The following is a 19,599-nucleotide window of genomic DNA, read 5'->3' on the forward strand; positions in this document are numbered from 1 at the left end:
ACACACACACACACACAGAGCCCAACCAGCCTGGCACACACACACACACACACACACACACAGAGCCCAACCAGCCTGGCACACACACACACACACACACACACACACAGAGCCCAACCAGCCTGGCACACACACACACACACACACACAGAGCCCAACCAGCCTGGCACACACACACACACACACAGAGCCCAACCAGCCTGGCACACACACACACACACACACACACACAGAGCCCAACCAGCCTGGCACACACACACACACACACACACACACACACAGCCCACCCAGCCTGGCACACACACACACACACACACACACACAGAGCCCAACCAGCCTGGCACACACACACACACACACACACACACACACACAGAGCCCAACCAGCCTGGCACACACACACACACACACACACACAGAGCCCAACCAGCCTGGCACACACACACACACCCACACCACACACACACACACACACACACAGCGCCCAACCAGCCTGGCACACACACACACACACACACACACACACACACACACACACACAGAGCCCAACCAGCCTGGCACACACACACACACACACACACACACACACAGAGCCCAACCAGCCTGGCACACACACACACACACACACACACACACAGAGCCCAACCAGCCTGGCACACACACACACCCAACCACACACACACACACACAGAGCCCAACCAGCCTGGCACACACACACACACAGACCCACACCACACACACACACACACACAGAGCCCAACCAGCCTGGCACACACACACACACACACACACACACAGAGCCCAACCAGCCTGGCACACACACACACACACACACACACACACACAGCACACACACACACAGCCCACCAGCCACACACACACACACACACACACACACAGAGCCCAACCAGCCTGGCACACACACACACACACACACACACACACAGAGCCCAACCAGCCTGGCACACACACACACACACACACACACACACACAGAGCCCAACCAGCCTGGCACACACACACACACACACACACACAGAGCCCAACCAGCCTGGCACACACACACACACACACACACACACACACAGAGCCCAACCAGCCAGTCACACACACACACACACACACACACACACACACACAGAGCCCAACCAGCCTGGCACACACACACACACACACACACACAGAGCCCAACCAGCCTGGCACACACACACACACACACACACACAGAGCCCAACCAGCCTGGCACACACACACACACACACACACACACAGAGCCCAACCAGCCTGGCACACACACACACACACACACACACACACACAGAGCCCAACCAGCCTGGCACACACACACACACACACACACACAGAGCCCAACCAGCCTGGCACACACACACACACACACACAGCCCAACCACCTGGCACACACACACACACACACAGAGCCCAACCAGCCTGGCACACACACACACACACACACACAGAGCCCAACCAGCCTGGCACACACACACACACACACACACACACACACAGAGCCCAACCAGCCTGTCACACACACACACAGAGCCCAACCAGCCTGGCACACACACACACACACACACACACACACACAGAGCCCAACCAGCCTGGCACACACACACACACACACACACACACAGAGCCCAACCAGCCTGGCACACACACACACACACACACACACAGAGCCCAACCAGCCTGGCACACACACACACACACACACACACAGAGCCCAACCAGCCTGGCACACACACACACACACACACAGAGCCCAACCAGCCTGGCACACACACACACACACACACAGAGCCCAACCAGCCTGGCACACACACACACACACACACAGAGCCCAACCAGCCTGGCACACACACACACACACGAGCCCAACCACCTGGCACACACACACACACAGAGCCCAACCAGCCTGGCACACACACACACAGAGCCCAACCAGCCTGGCACACACACACACACAGAGCCCAACCAGCCTGGCACACACACACACACAGAGCCCAACCAGCCTGGCACACACACACACACACAGAGCCCAACCAGCCTGGCACACACACACACACACACACACACACAGAGCCCAACCAGCCTGGCACACACACACACACAGCCACCAGCCTGCACACACACACACACCACACACACACACACACACACAGAGCCCAACCAGCCTGGCACACACACACACACACACACACACAGAGCCCAACCAGCCTGGCACACACACACACACACACAGAGCCCAACCAGCCTGGCACACACACACACACACACACACACACACACACCCACCCCCCAAGCTGCAGTTGATTTGCCTCTCTCTGCTCCCAGGGCTGAACCCACAAGAGCCTTCTGGGGCAGGGAGGGTGTCCAGAACTGAGCTCAGAGGATGGCACCTGCCCAACACTCACCTGGATGAAGAGCCAGGAGGTGACAAGGGCCAGGCTGCTGTACTGCCCGTTGAAGCGGTAGTGGTAAGCGTAGAAGGCAAAGTGATACAGGTAGAAGAACCTGGGCAGAAAAACCATGAAGATCAGGACAGCTGAATGGACAGGACAAAGAGAAGTCTTTCTGCCTCCTCCTGATTCTCTCCTGAGCTGGGGACTTTGAGCAGGAGGGTGCAGACCCCACGGAGAGGTCATCAGAACCTTGCTGTGAGCAGGTCCTCCACAGGGCAGTAAGAAGGGCAAGGAAAGGATGGAGGAGAGTCTTGAGACCTAGAGTGGAAACAGCTGAGCTCTGGGCTCTGTGCCACACAGGACAGCTCCCAGGGGCAGAGTTCTCCTGCCTGTGAGGGCTGGAATGCATCTGAGCAGCCACCTCCCACCAGAGAATGGGGGAAAAAAGAGAGGAAGGAGGACCCCAGGCAGCTCCTACCTGAGCCAATGCCTCTTGCTCGTGTTGGTGTGGCAGCAGATGGCATCGTACTGGTCAGCCAGCCACACAATGAGGATGATGTAGAAAGCAGTCGTGGTGTCATTGAAGAACTCTGACATAATGGCCTCCATGCCTGGGGGACAGAGGGGACAGAGGGGCTGTGACATGAGCCAGCTGCAGGGCACACAGAGGGATGCCCACGGGGCACGGCTGAGCGCTGGGGCTGGCAGCACCCAGCAGAGACCACAGCAGGGGAAGTTCACTCTGGGGGACGCAGCAGCTGCTGGCTGCAGCCTCTTCATGAGCCAGAGCTCAGTCAGATCTGGGGAGGGATTTGCTTGGGTTTTGAAACTCAAAGTGTGCACCAGAGGAAAGGTGAAGCTGAAGCCAAGTGCAAGGATGAAGCTTCAACCTCTGTGATTCCCAAAAGGCTTTCCCAGGGGACCCAGAAGGACAACGCAGCTCATTGTGCCATCACATTCCAGAGCCTTCCACCTCGTGATGGGCTTGGGGCAGAGCAGGGAGTGACACTTTCCCCAGCTCCCAGAGGGACCTGCTGCACACACAAACACACACACACACAGCAGCCACCTGCAGTGTCCTTACCTACTAGAGCCAGGATGACAGTGAGGAGAGGAGCTGCAGGGAAGGCAATGGTCATGTTCATCTCCAGCATCTGCAGCAGGTCAACTGCCAGAAAGGAAAAAGCCAGGTGGCTGTGAGGCAATGTGCAGTGAAGCCCCCAGCCCAAGCCCACTGCCCCTGGTATTCATCAAGAGACAGAACAGCTCTGGCAATGAGGGCACAGGGGGATGGATTCCCTGTGCAGCCACACTCAGGAGGCCTCTGAGCAGCAACACACAGGAGGACACAGAGGACACTCGGGGCACAACAACCCCAGGCAGTGCTCCAGGCTTGGGGTAGAGTGGCTGGAAACTGCCCAGCAGATAAAGACCTGGGGGTGTTGGTTGGCAGATGGCTGATTGTGAGGCAGGCTGTGCCCAGGTGGCCAAGAAGGGCACCAGCAGCCTGGCCTGGATCAGCAGGAGTGTGGCCAGCAGGAGCAGGGCAGGGATCATCCCCCTGGAGTGGGCACTGGTGAGGCCACACCTCAAGGAATGGGTTCAGTTTTGGGCCCCTCACTCCAAGAAGGACATTGAGAGGCTGGAGCAGGTCCAGAGAAAGGCAAGAAAGCTGGGGAAGGGTCTGGAGAACAGGGCTGGGGAGGAGCAGCTGAGGAACCTGGAGCTGTTCAGCCTGGGAAAGAGGAGGCTGAGGGGAGACCTCGTTGCTCTCTACAGCTCCCTGAAAGGAGGCTGCAGTGAGGTGGGGGTTGGGCTCTTCTCCCAGGGATCAGCTGATAGGAGTGGAAATGGCCTGGAATCGTGCCAGGGGAGGGTTAGGTTGGAGATGAGGAACAATTTGTTTGCTGCCAGAGTGGTCAGGGCTTGGCACAGGCTGCCCAAGGGGGTGATGGAGCTCCCATCCCTGGAGGTGTTGAAGAGCCCTGTGGCCATGGCACTTGGGGCCATGGTGGTGTTGGGTTGCTGGTTGGACATCCATGATCTCAGAGAGCTTTCCCAAGCCAACCCAACCCATCCCATGCTGTGCTGTGCTGCAGCAGGCAGTGCCCAGCACACCCCAAACCCCTGAGAAGGATCCTTACCAATGAAGACAAAGATCTGGTGGTGGGAGTAGCGCAACAGCATGGAGACAGAGAGGGTCTGGAAGAGGAGAAGAGGAGCCAGAGTCAGAGCCCAGGGGATCCAGGGAGCCACTGTGGGACTCAGGCCACAGCAGAGGCCTGGCCAGGCAAGCCTGGACCTGCAGTGCTGCTCAGCAGGCTGCTCACCGCCCGTGGCTGGTAGCTGGAGCTGTGCAGACCCATTTCCCACAGAGCAATTAGAGCTTCACAAACAGCAATTAATCTTTGTATTATTGCAGTGAAAGAGGCAGTTGGTGAAGAGACCAACTCAGAATATTTGAGCAGGGGCCAAACCAAACAGCAGCAGCAGAGCTGGAACTCAGTTTTCTTCCCGTCCTCTGTCTCTGCTGCTGACTTCTCTCCCACAGCAGCCACCCAGCACCCATTTCCTCCTCCCTCACTGTATAAAGAGCTGCCCCAAGGAGGTCAGGCATGGAGGGAGGCAGCCAGGGCTGTGACACAGGCTCAGCTATCACTGGGGATCTTGTCTAACCCTTGTCTGTAATCACCACGTCTGACAAAGCCACAGGAGCCTCGGTTCTGCCTTGATCTCTGCTGGCAATTAGTGAGGCCTGCTCCTAAAGGTCTCAGAGGACAACCCTCTGCACCCTCTGCTGTGTTGTAACCACGGAGAGAGGCTCTCCAACAGCCAGCTCCCTCCTGATAACACAGCCATGACTCCACAGCCACTTCAGCTCCTGTTTGGGTGGCTGCTGGGACTTGAAGAACCCAGCCCGAACACAAGGCAGAACCTTGCCCCTTATCAGCTGCCCTCTGAAAGCAGATAAGAGCTCTGCCCTGTGGTCTCACGTCAAGGACACATTGCTCAGCACCTGGCCCAGCACCCAGGCAATGCCCAGCACCTGCTGACTTACAAATATGACCATGATGACAAAGGCTGCCAGGTAGGAGGTCCTGGCCATCCACATGCTGACGAAGCGATAGTGCTCCCCTGACACCACGTTGCGAAGGAAGCCTGCAGGAAACACAAACACAGCAGCTCAGGACAGGCCCCCCAAGATCAGAGCCAGCACTGCAGCTCAGGACAGGCCCCCCAAGATCAGAGCCAGCACTGCAGCTCAGGACAGGCCCCCCAAGATCAGAGCCAGCACAGCAGCTCAGGACAGGCCCCCCAAGATCAGAGCCAGCACTGCAGCTCAGGGCAGGCCCCCCAAGATCAGAGCCAGCACTGCAGCTCAGGACAGGCCCCCCAAGATCAGAGCCAGCACAGCAGCTCAGGGCAGGCACCCCAAGATCAGAGCCAGCACTGCAGCTCAGGACAGGCCCCCCAAGATCAGAGCCAGCACTGCAGCTCAGGGCAGGCCCCCCAAGATCAGAGCCAGCACTGCAGCTCAGGGCAGGCCCCCCAAGATCAGAGCCAGCACTGCAGCTCAGGGCAGGCCCCCCAAGATCAGAGCCAGCACTGCAGCTCAGGGCAGGCCCCCCAAGATCAGAGCCAGCACTGCAGCTCAGGGCAGGCCCCCCAAGATCAGAGCCAGCACTGCAGCTCAGGACAGGCCCCCCAAGATCAGAGCCAGCACTGCAGCTCAGGACAGGCCCCCCAAGATCAGAGCCAGCACTGCAGCTCAGGACAGGCCCCCCAAGATCAGAGCCAGCACTGCAGCTCAGGGCAGGCCCCCCAAGATCAGAGCCAGCACTGCAGCTCAGGGCAGGCCCCCCAAGATCAGAGCCAGCACTGCAGCTCAGGGCAGGCCCCCCAAGATCAGAGCCAGCACTGCAGCTCAGGACAGGCCCCCCAAGATCAGAGCCAGCACTGCAGCTCAGGGCAGGCCCCCCAAGATCAGAGCCAGCACTGCAGCTCAGGGCAGGCCCCCCAAGATCAGAGCCAGCACTGCAGCTCAGGGCAGGCCCCCCAAGATCAGAGCCAGCACTGCAGCTCAGGGCAGGCCCCCCAAGATCAGAGCCAGCACTGCAGCTCAGGGCAGGCCCCCCAAGATCAGAGCCAGCACAGCAGCTCAGGGCAGGCCCCCCAAGATCAGAGCCAGCACTGCAGCTCAGGGCAGGCCCCCCAAGATCAGAGCCAGCACTGCAGCTCAGGGCAGGCCCCCCAAGATCAGAGCCAGCACTGCAGCTCAGGGCAGGCCCCCCAAGATCAGAGCCAGCACTGCAGCTCAGGGCAGGCCCCCCAAGATCAGAGCCAGCACAGCAGCTCAGGGCAGGCCCCCCAAGATCAGAGCCAGCACTGCAGCTCAGGACAGGCCCCCCAAGATCAGAGCCAGCACAGCAGCTCAGGGCAGGCCCCCCAAGATCAGAGCCAGCACTGCAGCTCAGGGCAGGCCCCCCAAGATCAGAGCCAGCACTGCAGCTCAGGGCAGGCCCCCCAAGATCAGAGCCAGCACTGCAGCTCAGGGCAGGCCCCCCAAGATCAGAGCCAGCACAGCAGCTCAGGGCAGGCCCCCCAAGATCAGAGCCAGCACTGCAGCTCAGGGCAGGCCCCCCAAGATCAGAGCCAGCACTGCAGCTCAGGGCAGGCCCCCCAAGATCAGAGCCAGCACTGCAGCTCAGGGCAGGCCCCCCAAGATCAGAGCCAGCACTGCAGCTCAGGACAGGCCCCCCAAGATCAGAGCCAGCACTGCAGCTCAGGGCAGGCCCCCCAAGATCAGAGCCAGCACTGCAGCTCAGGACAGGCCCCCCAAGATCAGAGCCAGCACTGCAGCTCAGGACAGGCCCCCCAAGATCAGAGCCAGCACTGCAGCTCAGGGCAGGCCCCCCAAGATCAGAGCCAGCACTGCAGCTCAGGGCAGGCCCCCCAAGATCAGAGCCAGCACTGCAGCTCAGGGCAGGCCCCCCAAGATCAGAGCCAGCACAGCAGCTCAGGGCAGGCCCCCCAAGATCAGAGCCAGCACTGCAGCTCAGGGCAGGCCCCCCAAGATCAGAGCCAGCACTGCAGCTCAGGACAGGCCCCCCAAGATCAGAGCCAGCACTGCAGCTCAGGGCAGGCCCCCCAAGATCAGAGCCAGCACTGCAGCTCAGGGCAGGCCCCCCAAGATCAGAGCCAGCACTGCAGCTCAGGGCAGGCCCCCCAAGATCAGAGCCAGCACTGCAGCTCAGGACAGGCCCCCCAAGATCAGAGCCAGCACTGCAGCTCAGGGCAGGCCCCCCAAGATCAGAGCCAGCACTGCAGCTCAGGACAGGCCCCCCAAGATCAGAGCCAGCACTGCAGCTCAGGACAGGCCCCCCAAGATCAGAGCCAGCACTGCAGCTCAGGACAGGCCCCCCAAGATCAGAGCCAGCACTGCAGCTCAGGGCAGGCCCCCCAAGATCAGAGCCAGCACTGCAGCTCAGGGCAGGCCCCCCAAGATCAGAGCCAGCACTGCAGCTCAGGGCAGGCACCCCAAGATCAGAGCCAGCACTGCAGCTCAGGGGAGGCACCCCAAGATCAGAGCCAGCACTGCAGCTCAGGGCAGGCCCCCCAAGATCAGAGCCAGCACTGCAGCTCAGGGCAGGCCCCCCAAGATCAGAGCCAGCACTGCAGCTCAGGGCAGGCCCCCCAAGATCAGAGCCAGCACTGCAGCTCAGGACAGGCCCCCCAAGATCAGAGCCAGCACTGCAGCTCAGGACAGGCCCCCCAAGATCAGAGCCAGCACTGCAGCTCAGGGCAGGCCCCCCAAGATCAGAGCCAGCACTGCAGCTCAGGGCAGGCACCCCAAGATCAGAGCCAGCACTGCAGCTCAGGGCAGGCACCCCAAGATCAGAGCCAGCACTGCAGCTCAGGACAGGCACCCCAAGATCAGAGCCAGCACTGCAGCTCAGGACAGGCCCCCCAAGATCACAACCACCCCACACACCAAGAGCCAACTCCTAGGGCAGGGTTTCCAGCAGCTGCATGCCAACAGCTGCTCAGGGCTGCACTGTTGTGCTCTGCAGTGCAAGAGGGGGGACAGGCAGCCAGGGGTCTGCAGCCCCCCCTGCCCTGCTGCTGGGCTTTTGTTGTCCTTCAGTCTCTCCATTCATGCAGGGAAGCGTTCCCTGTGCTGAGGTTAATCACCAGGCAGAAGATGTTCTTCATGCACCCAACCAACCAAAACCCCAAACCACCACCTCCCCCAAGCCTCACCTTTGTTTTCTTCATTTTCAGCCAGAGCTTTGACACTTGACATCAGGATGTCATCATAACCCAGGAACTCATCCAGCAAGAGGCGACTGAACCTGTCCCCAAAGCACTGATCCCTGGTAGGATCTAAGGAGAAAAAAACCCAATCCCCATTCAGGTGGTTTGTCCCTGGAGGTGACAGGGCAAGCTCAGGGGCTTCTCAAAGGGACACTGTGGCACCTGGCAGCAAGGCTAAGCTGGGCAGGACTGGGAGGGACCCTGCCAAACCCAGCCGTGCTGTGCTGGTGGCAGCCAGGCCTTGAGGACTCCCCCTGGGGCTGCCCCTCCGTGGCACAGGGATGAAGGGAATTGTCCTCCTCAGCTTGGACACTCTCCTTCAGCTCCCCCTAACCAGAAACAGGTCCTGGGGAGATTCAGAGGTTTAGGTTGGGACTTTACAGGCATCAGCTCAGCCTGACACTGCTGGGGGGGGGGGGGGGGGTTGTGTCCCCCACATCCTCCTGCAGCAGAGGACACAGCAACAGCTCCCCGTGCCCAGGCACTGATGAAGGGTGCTGAGTTCCACCTCGTGAGGCTGGTCCTGCACACACACTGGCAGCTGGGAGATGACCCAAAGCTAAGCATGAACACAAACTTCTCTCTCAGTAAACTCCTGGGATGATCCTGAAGGGATTGGTTCAGCTGAACTGGAAAACCCAGGTCAGGACATGGATACTCAGGATGCAAAGTGCCTGTACAGGATCATTGTGTAATGCCCCAGCCCAGCTGCACTGTAATTAGTGAAGTAATTAACAGCTCCTTACAGACTCATTAACTTCACAGGCATGAGAAGGTTTGAGACTCTATTCCTGACATGGGCAGGTTTTAATGGGACACTGCTCCAGGAGAACATTTCCTGCCCTCACAGGGGCACCAGGGATGCTGAGCCAGGGCAGATCTCCTCAGCACCATCCCTGACACAGGCAGGATTCCTGTTCTAACCCTGTGCTGCTGCTCCAAGCTGAGCCTTCGGGAGAGAGAGAGGGAGGGAGGGACAGAGAGGGAGGGAGGGACAGAGAGGGAGGGAGGGACAGAGAGGGAGGGAGGGACAGAGAGGGAGGGAGGGACAGAGAGGGAGGGAGGGACAGAGAGGGAGGGAGGGACAGAGAGGGAGGGAGAGACAGAAAACTGTGCTGGAGGTAACACCAGGGCTGGCTGGAACAGGCTGCACCATCTCAGACCACTCCTCTTGGAGGGGTGTGACCTGCTGGCTGCAGGGAGCAGCTCTGCTAGGTGGAAAACGAGCGCCATCAGCTGTCACCAGGAGGCTCCACAAGACCAGAGAGCAGTGCAGGTGCCTCTGCAGGGCCCTTCCCACCCTTCCTCCCTCCCACTCACCCAGGGTCACCACCATGACCGGGATGCTGAGGCGCTGCCGAGTGCTCTGCGACAGGCGCAGGAAGCCATACTCCAGGGAGTACTCCACGATGTACTCCTCCTGGGGCCACACTGCAGGACAGGGAGGGGGAAGAGAGACTCAGCAGCTGGGTATGAGAGCAGAAACAGCCCCCACTGAATCCCCTCCCTCCCTCCTGCCACATTGTGGAAAGGAGGAGCAGCTGCAGACAGCAGCTCCCTCCAGCTGAAGCCAAACCAGGAAAAACGAAGCTGGGGAAGGGTCTGGAGAACAGGGCTGGGGAGGAGCAGCTGAGGGAGTTGAGGCAGGAGAGGAGGAGGAGGCTCAGGGGAGACCTCATTGCTCTCTATGAAAAGAGGTTGCATTGAGGTGGGGGTTGGGCTTTTCTCTCTAGGATCAGGTGATAGGGGGAGGGGAAATGGCCTGAAGTTGTGCCAGGGGAGGGTTAGGTTGGAGATGAAGAACATTTTCTTTGCTGGCAGAGTGGTCAGGGCTTGGCACAGGCTGCCCAGGGAGGTGGTGGAGTCTCCATCCCTGGAGGTGTTCATGGCACTTGGGGCCATGGTTTGATGCCCATGGTGGGGTTGGTTCCTGGTTGGACTCAATGATCTCAAGAGACCTTTTCCAACCCAAGCAATCCTCTCATTCTCTTTTCTCTTTAACTGCAGCTCATTCCCCTGACATTCCTCTTTCTGGGAAAGCTGCAGGCCAGCAGCTCCAGGCTCTGCTGAGCACTGGCCACAACCTGCCTGGAGAGCCCCAGACCACTTGTTCTTGCTCTGTTCCGTTTCTGCTTCCTTTGTTGTTTAGGAAACAGCAGGAAGATACAATTGGCACCTGCTGAGCAGAGGCAAAGGCTGCTGCAGGGCAGGAGCACCCTGCTGAGAGATCAATGCTGCAACTGCCAGCCCCAAAGCTACAGGCAGGAGCAGTCACAGGCTTCCAAAAGAAAAAAAAAAAAGCAAAAAACCCCAATGGTGCTGCCTGAAGCTTCCCTGTCTGGTGGTTGTTGCTTTTTCTAAAGCAGATTTCTTGCTCCATCTCTCTGCAAGGACACCACCTCCCTGCTAAGCTGGAGCCCAGCAATTCATAGCATCACAGAATGGGTTGGGTTGGAAGGGACCTCAAAGATCATCCAGCTCCAAACCCCTGCCATGGGCAGGGACACCTCCCCCCAGCCCAGGCTGCTCAGGGCCTCATCCAGCCTGGCCTTGAACACCCCCAGGCAGGAGGCAGCCACAGCCTCCCTGGGCAACCTGTGCCAGGCTCTCCCCAGCCTCACTCTCAACAACTTCTTCCTCATCTCCACTCTCAGTCTCTCCTCTCCCAGCTTGAAGCCATTGTCCTCATCCTGTCACTCCCAGCCCTTGTCCAAAGTCCCTCCCCAGCTCTCCTGGAGCCCCTTCAGGTACTGGAAGGCTTCTCTAAAGTCTCCCTGGAGCCTTCTCTTCTCCAGGCTCAACAGCCCCAACTCTGCCTGTCCCTAAGTGGAGGCTCTCCAGCCCTCTGAAGTGTTGGAGAAGTGGTGGCAGGGCAGGGGGGGTTGGGCACAAGTCCCTGTGTGTGGCATCCTCTGGAAGGCTGCAGGAGGGGAGGTCTCACCCTGGTCCTTTTACAGCTCCTCAGCCCCCTGCAGCTGGCCTGGGGGATGTTTGGTACCACCATGAGCCAGGCCGAGGGGAGGATGCTGCAGGGTCCCCCTGGCCCCAAGCCATCCTCTCACTCCAAGCCCTTGTAAAGCATCTCACAGCCCAGAGGACCCCCAGCTCCCCTCACAGCCAAATGAAAAGGTCTGGGAGGAGTGGTGGCATCCACAACCTCCCTGGGCAACCTATTTCAGTATCAAACTGTCAGAGGAGGAGGTAGGAGGCAGCTCCCAGGCACCTCACAACACCACAACAAAGAAGTCCAAAGGCTGCAGTGTCTGAAGGCCTCTGTCCTGCTTCTTCTGGAGACATTCAAGATCAGACTTGCTGTGGCCCTGGGCAGCCTGATCTAGCTGGAGGTGTCTCTGCCTGACTGCAGGGGGGATTGGACAATTCCCCTTTCAACTTGTGACTCTTCTGACCTCCAGCAAAGCAGCACTAAGAGAAGTCCTCACATCACTGCTCTGAGCCAACTTCTACTGCAAGGTGGCCCTGCCCATGGCAGGGTGGTTGGAACTAGGATGATCTTTCAAGGTTCCCTTCCAACCCAACCCATTCTGGGCACCTGGGGCAGCCAGCACAGGCTGGGCTGCTTTGTTTCCTCTTTTGTTTCCATCACAGAACAGCTGGAAGGCTCCAAGGGAAATCAAGTGTTTAAACCTCACCAGCAGAACAACTTCCTTTGGATCACAACATTGGCCCATGCTGAAATACTCTGTCTAAACATCCAAGCTGGGCTGCTGAGAGCAGAAGAAACCTTGGCAAAGCCAAGAATCAAAGGGATGTGGGGACCCATTGGAGGAGCTGAATTCTTTCCCACCCACGATTCTCTCCCACCACAGGGCTGGATCCTTTCCAGGCATTCAGAAGACATCAAGGCTCAGCTCCTGTGCTATGTGACTCTGACAGAACTTAAGCAGCTATTAATAAAAAGAAAAAAGTATTGCAGCAAAAATATTCCCTGCTCTCTAGTCTTATGCCACTTAAGGATGTTAAAATTGAGGACTAATGAGTTCTGGATCAGCAGCAAACAAACACCAACAAAAAAAAACCCCAATAAAACCCCACCATAAGACAGTGCCATCAGAATGTTCAGTGTCACAATCTTCCACCCAGGCTTTCCAAGGAGCAAACTCCAGGGTGAAGAGGTAGGTGAAGAAGAAAAAAAAAAAAAAAAAAAAGGCAAACTAAATAAGAATCCAATTTGCATATCCCTGTTTTAACAGCAGAGATTTCCTCGCCACTAAAAAGAGAAGTTTTCCAGCAGTGGAATTCCATTTTAAACAACACAAAGCCACTAAATCTCCCTCTGGAGCTTCTGAGCCATGAGCAGCTTAAGTGGTGGTGGAAGAAGGGGAAGGGCTGAAGCAGGAGGATGTCCTGAGCCGTGAGGAGCAGCAGAGCTGCACCTCGCAATCACCAAAACTTGCTCAGTGGCTTTTGGGCTTAAGGAACTGTCCTGAGCTCTGGTGTTGACCCAAAAACCACAGCCCAAACCCTGCAAGCTCCAGGAACTGTCAGTGCAGACCTGAAGAGGGCAATGAGCTGCTCACAAGAGAGGGAGGTTCACACCACCAAAGCGCTGGCACAGATCGTTACCAAAATGCGATGCCAGACCGAGAGGCTTCAGCACATGAAATGGTTTGGGTTGGAAAGGACCTTCAAGATCATTCAGCTCCATGGGCAGGGACACCTCCCACCAGCAGTGGGGGAATTCCAGCATCTGGAATCGGGTTCTGCTTCTCCAAAATTCCTCCTAATGCTTTAGTTGGATGTTCATCAGATCCTAGAATGGGTTGGGTTGGAAGAGACCTTAAAAATCATCCAGTTCCAGACCCCCCTGCCATGGGCAGGGACACCTCCCCCCAGCCCAGGTTGCTCAAGGCCTGATCTAGCCTGGCCTTGAGCACCTCCAGGGAGGGGGCATCCACAGCCTCCCTGTGTAACCTGTGCCAGCCTCTCCCCACCCTCACTCTCAACAATTTCTTCCTCACCTCCAGCCTCAATCTCTCCTCTCCCAGCACAAAGCCATTGCCCCTCGTCCCACCACTACAAGCATCTCACAGCCCAGAGGACCCCCAGCCCCCATTCTCCCTCCAGTTAAAAGGAAAGCACCAGAACAAGAGGACACAGTCTCAAGCTGCGCCAGGGGAGGTTTAGGCTGGAGGTGAGGAGAAAGTTCTTCCCAGAGAGAGTGGTTGGCCATTGGAATGGGCTGCCCAGGGAGGTGGTGGAGTCCCCATCCCTGGAGGTGTTCAAGAGGGGATTGGAGGTGGCACTTGGTGCCATGGTTTAGATAGTCATGAGGTGTAGGGTGACAGGTTGGACTCGATGATCTTTGAGGTCTCTTCCAGCCTTCTTGATTCTATGATTCTATTCTATGAAAGGCCTTGGAGAGAGGGCAGCCACAGCCTCCCTGCGCAACCTGTTGGAGTAGCAGGAGGCCTCCCTGTGCCTCTGCTGTTAGTACTGAGAAGGTTAACCACAGGAGAAAAACATCAGGGGAAGACATTTGGGGATACTATGCAGAGGCCTGGAGGAGCCAGAAGGAAGGAGATGTGCAGGGAAGATACGGGGGGAGGCGGAGGGGGGGAGGCATGGGGGGAAGCGGAGGGGGGGAGGCACGGGGGGAGGCGGAGGGGGGGAGGCACGGGGGGAGGCGGAGGGGGGGGGCGCGGGGGGGGGGAGGCGGGAGGGGGGGGAGGCGACGGGGGGGGAGGCGGAGGGGGGGAGGCACGGGGGGGGGAGGCGGAGGGGGGAGGCACGGGGGGGGAGGCGGAGGGGGGAGGCACGGGGGGGGAGGCGGAGGGGGGGAGGCGGAGGAGGGGGGAGGCACGGGGGGGGGGAGGCGGAGGGGGGGAGGCAGCGGGGGGGGAGGCGGAGGGGCGCGGGGGGAGGCGGAGGGGCGCGGGGGGAGGCGGAGGGGGCGCGGGGGGGGAGGCGGAGGGGGCGGGGGGGAGGCGGAGGGGGCGCGGGGGGGGAGGCGGAGGGGGCGCGGGGGGGGAGGCGGAGGGGGGCGCGGGGGGGGGAGGCGGAGGGGGGCGCGGGGGGGGGGAGGCGGGAGGGGGCGCGGGGGGGGAGGCGGAGGGGGCGCGGGGGGGGGAGGCGGAGGGGGCGCGGGGGGGGGAGGCGGAGGGGGCGCGGGGGGGGGAGGCGGAGGGGGCGCGGGGGGGGAGGCGGAGGGGGCACGGGGGGGGGAGGCGGAGGGGGCGCGGGGGGGGGAGGCGGAGGGGGCGCGGGGGGAGGTGTGAAGTTGTCTTTACCTGCTCTGGCTAGCATCTCAAACTCGGACACAGTCTCCCGCAGAGGCTGCATACCTTTAGTGGCTGCTTCACTGAACACCAGCTCCTGGCTCTCGTTGCGGGGCAGAGCCTCGGTGCCGCTCACCCTGGATGGCTTCAGGAACACCTTGGGCTCGATATCCAGCTCAAACTGTCACAAAAGCAGGACAGAGAAAGGCATCTTAGAAGCAGAGAAGGCTCTGAGCCGGAAGGGACCTCCAAAGGTCATCCAGTCTGACCCCCCCCTGCAGGCAGCAGGGACGTCCTCAACTCAATCAGGTTGCCCAAGGCCTTGTTGAGTCTTATCCTGAAGATCTCCAGGGAAGGGGCCTTGACCACCTCCCTGGGCAAGTTCCCACTCTTGAGTCTTCTGTGCTCCCCTTTTGCCCCCCTCCAGTGAAAGTCTCCACCACCAAGAGGAGGACAGAAGGTCAGACTTGACTTTGGGTTACGTCACCAGAGGCTGATGTGGAGATCAAGGAAACAGCCTGCAGGTGACCAAGGGATCACAGGGGGACTGTGGCACACTGGAGACCACTAAACTGTTTCTCCCCAACCCAACAGGTTCACAGATTGCATCAGGTTGGAAAGGACCTTCAAAGGTCATCTTGTCCAATGCCCGTGCACCTCCAACCAGAGCAGGCTGCCCAGGGCCACATCCAGTCTGATCTTGGATGTCTCCAAGGATGGAGCCTCAACCACCTCCCTGGAAAACCTCTTCCAGTGTCTCCCAACCCTCACTGTGCAGAGCTTCCCCCTGATGTCCAACCTAAACCTACCCTGCTCCAGTTTCAAGCCACTGCCCCTCACTCTAGTTGATGGGATAGGGCTGGGTGATAGGTTGGCCTGGATGATCCTGGAGGTCCCTTCCAACCTGGCTGATTCCATGATTCCACGATCCTAACCTCACAGGCCCTTCTGAACAGCCCCTCCCCAGCCTGCCCGCAGGTACCCCTTCAGACACTGAAATACAACTCTAAGGTCTCCCTGGAGCCTTCTATTCTCCAGGCTGAACTCTCCCAGCCTCTCCCCATCCCTGTGACCTCCACACCCAGCCTCCCCTCTCTATTCCCGTGGAGGCGGCGGCAGCGGCGAACTCCTCTTCACCTTGATGGAGCTGTTTTCAAACATATCCACGGTCATTTCCTCCTCTTCCTCCTCCTCTTCCTCAGCTGGGGCTTCCACCACCATGCCTGGGAACTTCTCCCCCCCACAGAACTGCAGGAAGATGGGGTCTCTGCTGGAGTTGCGTTGGATTTCCACCCGCAGGATGCCGTCACGGGGCCACTTGTCCCGCACGTGCTCCAGGCAGTTGATGGGCGAGCGGGAGAAGGCGATGTGGATGTAGGCCAGGATGAAGAGCACAAAGAGAGCCTGCAAGCAGCAACCAGCACACCACAGACCATCAGCACAGCTGCCCTAGGGCTGTTCAGGGTTCGAAGCAGCACCTCTGGGCCCCTAGGGGTGTTTGGGTAAGCGGAGTTCATCACGGAACGGGGTTGGGGTTGGAAGGGAAGCAGAGGGCGGCAGTGGGGGAGTTCCAGCGTCTGGAATTGGGTTCTGCTTCTTCAACATTCCTCCTAATGCCTCAGTTGGATGTGCATAGAATCCTAGAATGGGTTGGGACCTCAAAGATCAGCCAGTTCCAACCCCACTGCCATGCTCTCCCCACACTCATTCTCAATTTCTTCCTCATTTCCACTCTCAATCTCCCTTCTTCCAGCTCAAAGCCTCTCATCCTGTCACTCCCAGCCCTTGTCAAAGGTCCCCACCCAGCTCTCCTGGAGCCCCTTCAGGCACTAGAAAGCTGCTCTAAAGTCTCCCTGAAGCCTTCTCTTCTCCATGCTCAACAACCCCAACTCTCTCAGCCTGCCCCTGGAGGTTCTCCAGCCTCTGATCATCTTTGTGGACTCCTCTGGACACTCTCCAGCAGTTCCAGGTCTTCCTGCTGGGGGGGCCCAGAACTGGAGATGCAGTGCTGCAGGTGGGGTGAGTGGCTTAGAGTTTTAACCTTTCCAACCCTGGTGGTCTCTGCATCAACAAAGCAGCAGCCCAGACTCAGGCAGTTTTGTCAGGGGAACACACCACAGACTGCAGCAGGAACAATCTCCTCCTGTTCAGGAGACCAGAGCTGCCACCAGTGTCCTGCTGCCCAGGCCCCAGCACAGTGTCAAGTCCTGCCAACCAGCACTGTCCCCCAAACAACTACAACACAGGTCACAGTGGTGACCCAACACAGCTCCAGTGTGGAGGTGCCTCCAAAGCAGATGGAAAAAAGTGGAAAAGCAGTTGTGGCTTTCAACCATTGCCTCCTCAGCATGAAGTGTCAAAGCCCAACCTCACAAAGGCAGAGCAGGATAAACCTCAACAAAAGACAACCCAAAGCCATGGCAGAACCACCAGCTCCACGTTCAGGTCCACCAGCACCACGGAGCAACCCCAGGGAGCATCCCCACACCCCCTTGCCCCACTTCACTCCAAGGAAGAGCTTTTAAAGCCACAACAAAAGGGACTAATGAAATGCCCTCCCCTGTGGCAAGGCCAGAAATCTGGCACCATGCTGCTGCCCAATGCTGTCCAAAGTTCATGGCTGACAGCTCTGAGGAAGGTTGGGGTCACTACAAGAGGGACTGTTGAGTTTCAAGCACTTTCCAACCACCTTAAGATGCTCAGTGCTAATTAAATGTGGCCCTGCCACACACTGTTCTTGACCTATTTGGGAAGGATAAACAAGTAAACACCATCTGCAGAGGAGCTGCATGGCGAGGTAAATCAGAAACAGCTCCCCTGGCACTGCAGGAGCCACGAGCTGCTTCAGGACCACAGTCTGTGCCTTCACCTCCCACCAGAACCTTCCCATGGCCAAGCTGGACTGCAAAGCTCTCTGCAGATGCCCAGTGAATGCTCTGACTTCCTCAGGAGCGCTTTGAGCAAAAGCAGATGGCAGCAAGAAGCAAAACCAACCCCACTGACACCAGCCTTGCCGCCACCACCATCTCCCTGACCTCCCCAACCCAGTTACACAACAGGGAGGGGAAAGAGAAATCGAAACCTTGAACGTGTCCGGGTGGGTATAAAAGGTGCAGAATGAGACAATCTGCCCTAAAAGCCTTCTTGCTTCAAGTGGCTGAATTTTAGCATCTCAGCACAGCTGGGGCTGTTGTCACCTGTGGCAAGTTCTTCCTCCCCCCCCCCTTCCCTTGACTCTCTTTTCCTGTACTAGTGCATGGTTGGGCTCGATGATCTTAGAGGTCTTTCCCAACTGAAACAATTCCATGATTCTGTGGAAAGCAAAGCTTTCATGGGCCCATCACTGGGCCCTACCCACATCAGCCCAGCTGCCCACCAAGCTGTCTCAGCCATTTCCCTTTTCATTCCAGATGTGGTACCAGAGCTCTGGGAGTGTAAGGACCACCACAGACCATCAAGACCAGAGAAAAGCAGCTCCAGCAAGCTCAGCAGGCAGCCGGGGGTGGGTGGCCCCTGCACAGGCTGTGACCAGAGCCAAGTTTTTGGGGTTCATAAGGAAGTCTCTGCTTTCACGCCCAGCTGCAGGCTGCCAGGACCGCCTGCTCCTCCCCGTAAAGTGCCTCTCACCTTGAGGAGAACGAAGAACTCGAAGACACGGCGGAAGGAGGGTGGGAAGAGGCGAGCATAGGTCACTGCCATCTTGAAGAAGAGCGCATGGAAAAGGCGATCGCGCACATTGATCAAGGGGTTCTGGTTGAGGTTGGGATTGCGGACGCCCCGGTTGTTCCCCCCGGCAGCTCCGCCAGCCCCGTTGTTGTTGGCCGGGTGGTGGTTGTTGGCGTTCGGCTGGTTCTCGGACATCCTGACGCCTGCGGCCGGGAGCCGAAGGGCACTGGCGGTGCTGAGCTGAGCCGGAGGAACGAGGTCGGGGCCGGGCGGCCGCCCCGTAGGGAATGTGGGGCGAGGGTCAAGTGGAAGCTGCTGGGTGCGGGAGCCGGGAGGACGCTGCCGCCGTCCCGGTGTCCTCCGGGTTGGTCTCCCCGGGTCCGGCCCGGCCTCCTGCGAGCAGACGGGAGCGGGTTAGGCCTGGCGAGGTCCAGACCAGGCTCCGGGACTCAGCGGGCCGCTGCCTCGACGGAGCCCGGGAGCGGCGCGGACCGAGCAGACCCAGAGGGGACGCGACTCCTGCGCCGGCCCCGCGGCCATGGAGGGTCCGTCGGCGGGGCGGTGCGGCGCGGCCCGGAGCGCAGCGGGCGGCTCGGTTGTCTCAGTGCGGTGCAGTGCGGCCCAGTCCCGGTACCGTCCCCTCAGCGCCCCGCCGCCATCTTCCTCCGCCGGCACCGGCGGAAATGCGCCTGCGCGAACGCCGCAGGGCATGCCGGGACGGTAGAGGACGAGGCCCTCCCCGCCATGCACAGCAGGATCCCACCCTCCATGCAAAGTAGGATTCCTCCCGCAATGCACCGCGCGTTGTCCTCATAAACTCCGCGAATAGAGAAAAAATAATCCTACAAAATTTAGAATTTTAGTACAAAACTGGGCGGATGTCGCTTGATACAGATGATTTTATGGGGAAATAGAGGAGAAGTTGACGAGGAGTTACTCACCATGACATTTAGATTATAATT

The 19,599-nt window shown here is 58.9% G+C and overlaps 1 protein-coding gene across 1 annotated transcript in view; it reads right to left on the reverse strand.

Moving 5' to 3' along the window:
• The window catches only part of TMEM259 (transmembrane protein 259), a 24,810-nt gene extending 5,978 nt beyond the window's left edge, over positions 1 to 18,832 (reverse strand). Inside the window, exons 1-10 of the mRNA XM_054398438.1 lie at positions 18,599 to 18,832; positions 16,109 to 16,375; positions 14,984 to 15,152; positions 10,056 to 10,166; positions 8,682 to 8,804; positions 5,479 to 5,579; positions 4,565 to 4,622; positions 3,505 to 3,588; positions 2,899 to 3,031; positions 2,433 to 2,532 (exon numbers count right to left, since the gene is read on the reverse strand). Of these exons, the coding sequence (XP_054254413.1) occupies positions 2,433 to 2,532; positions 2,899 to 3,031; positions 3,505 to 3,588; positions 4,565 to 4,622; positions 5,479 to 5,579; positions 8,682 to 8,804; positions 10,056 to 10,166; positions 14,984 to 15,152; positions 16,109 to 16,375; positions 18,599 to 18,832 (1,380 nt within the window). The remainder of the gene's footprint in view (positions 1 to 2,432; positions 2,533 to 2,898; positions 3,032 to 3,504; positions 3,589 to 4,564; positions 4,623 to 5,478; positions 5,580 to 8,681; positions 8,805 to 10,055; positions 10,167 to 14,983; positions 15,153 to 16,108; positions 16,376 to 18,598) is intronic.
• Between the last annotated feature and the right edge of the window lie 767 nt (positions 18,833 to 19,599).

The sequence above is a fragment of the Indicator indicator genome, unplaced genomic scaffold (assembly GCF_027791375.1).
Source record: "Indicator indicator isolate 239-I01 unplaced genomic scaffold, UM_Iind_1.1 iindUn_scaffold_54, whole genome shotgun sequence".
Taxonomy (NCBI): Eukaryota; Metazoa; Chordata; class Aves; order Piciformes; family Indicatoridae; genus Indicator; species Indicator indicator.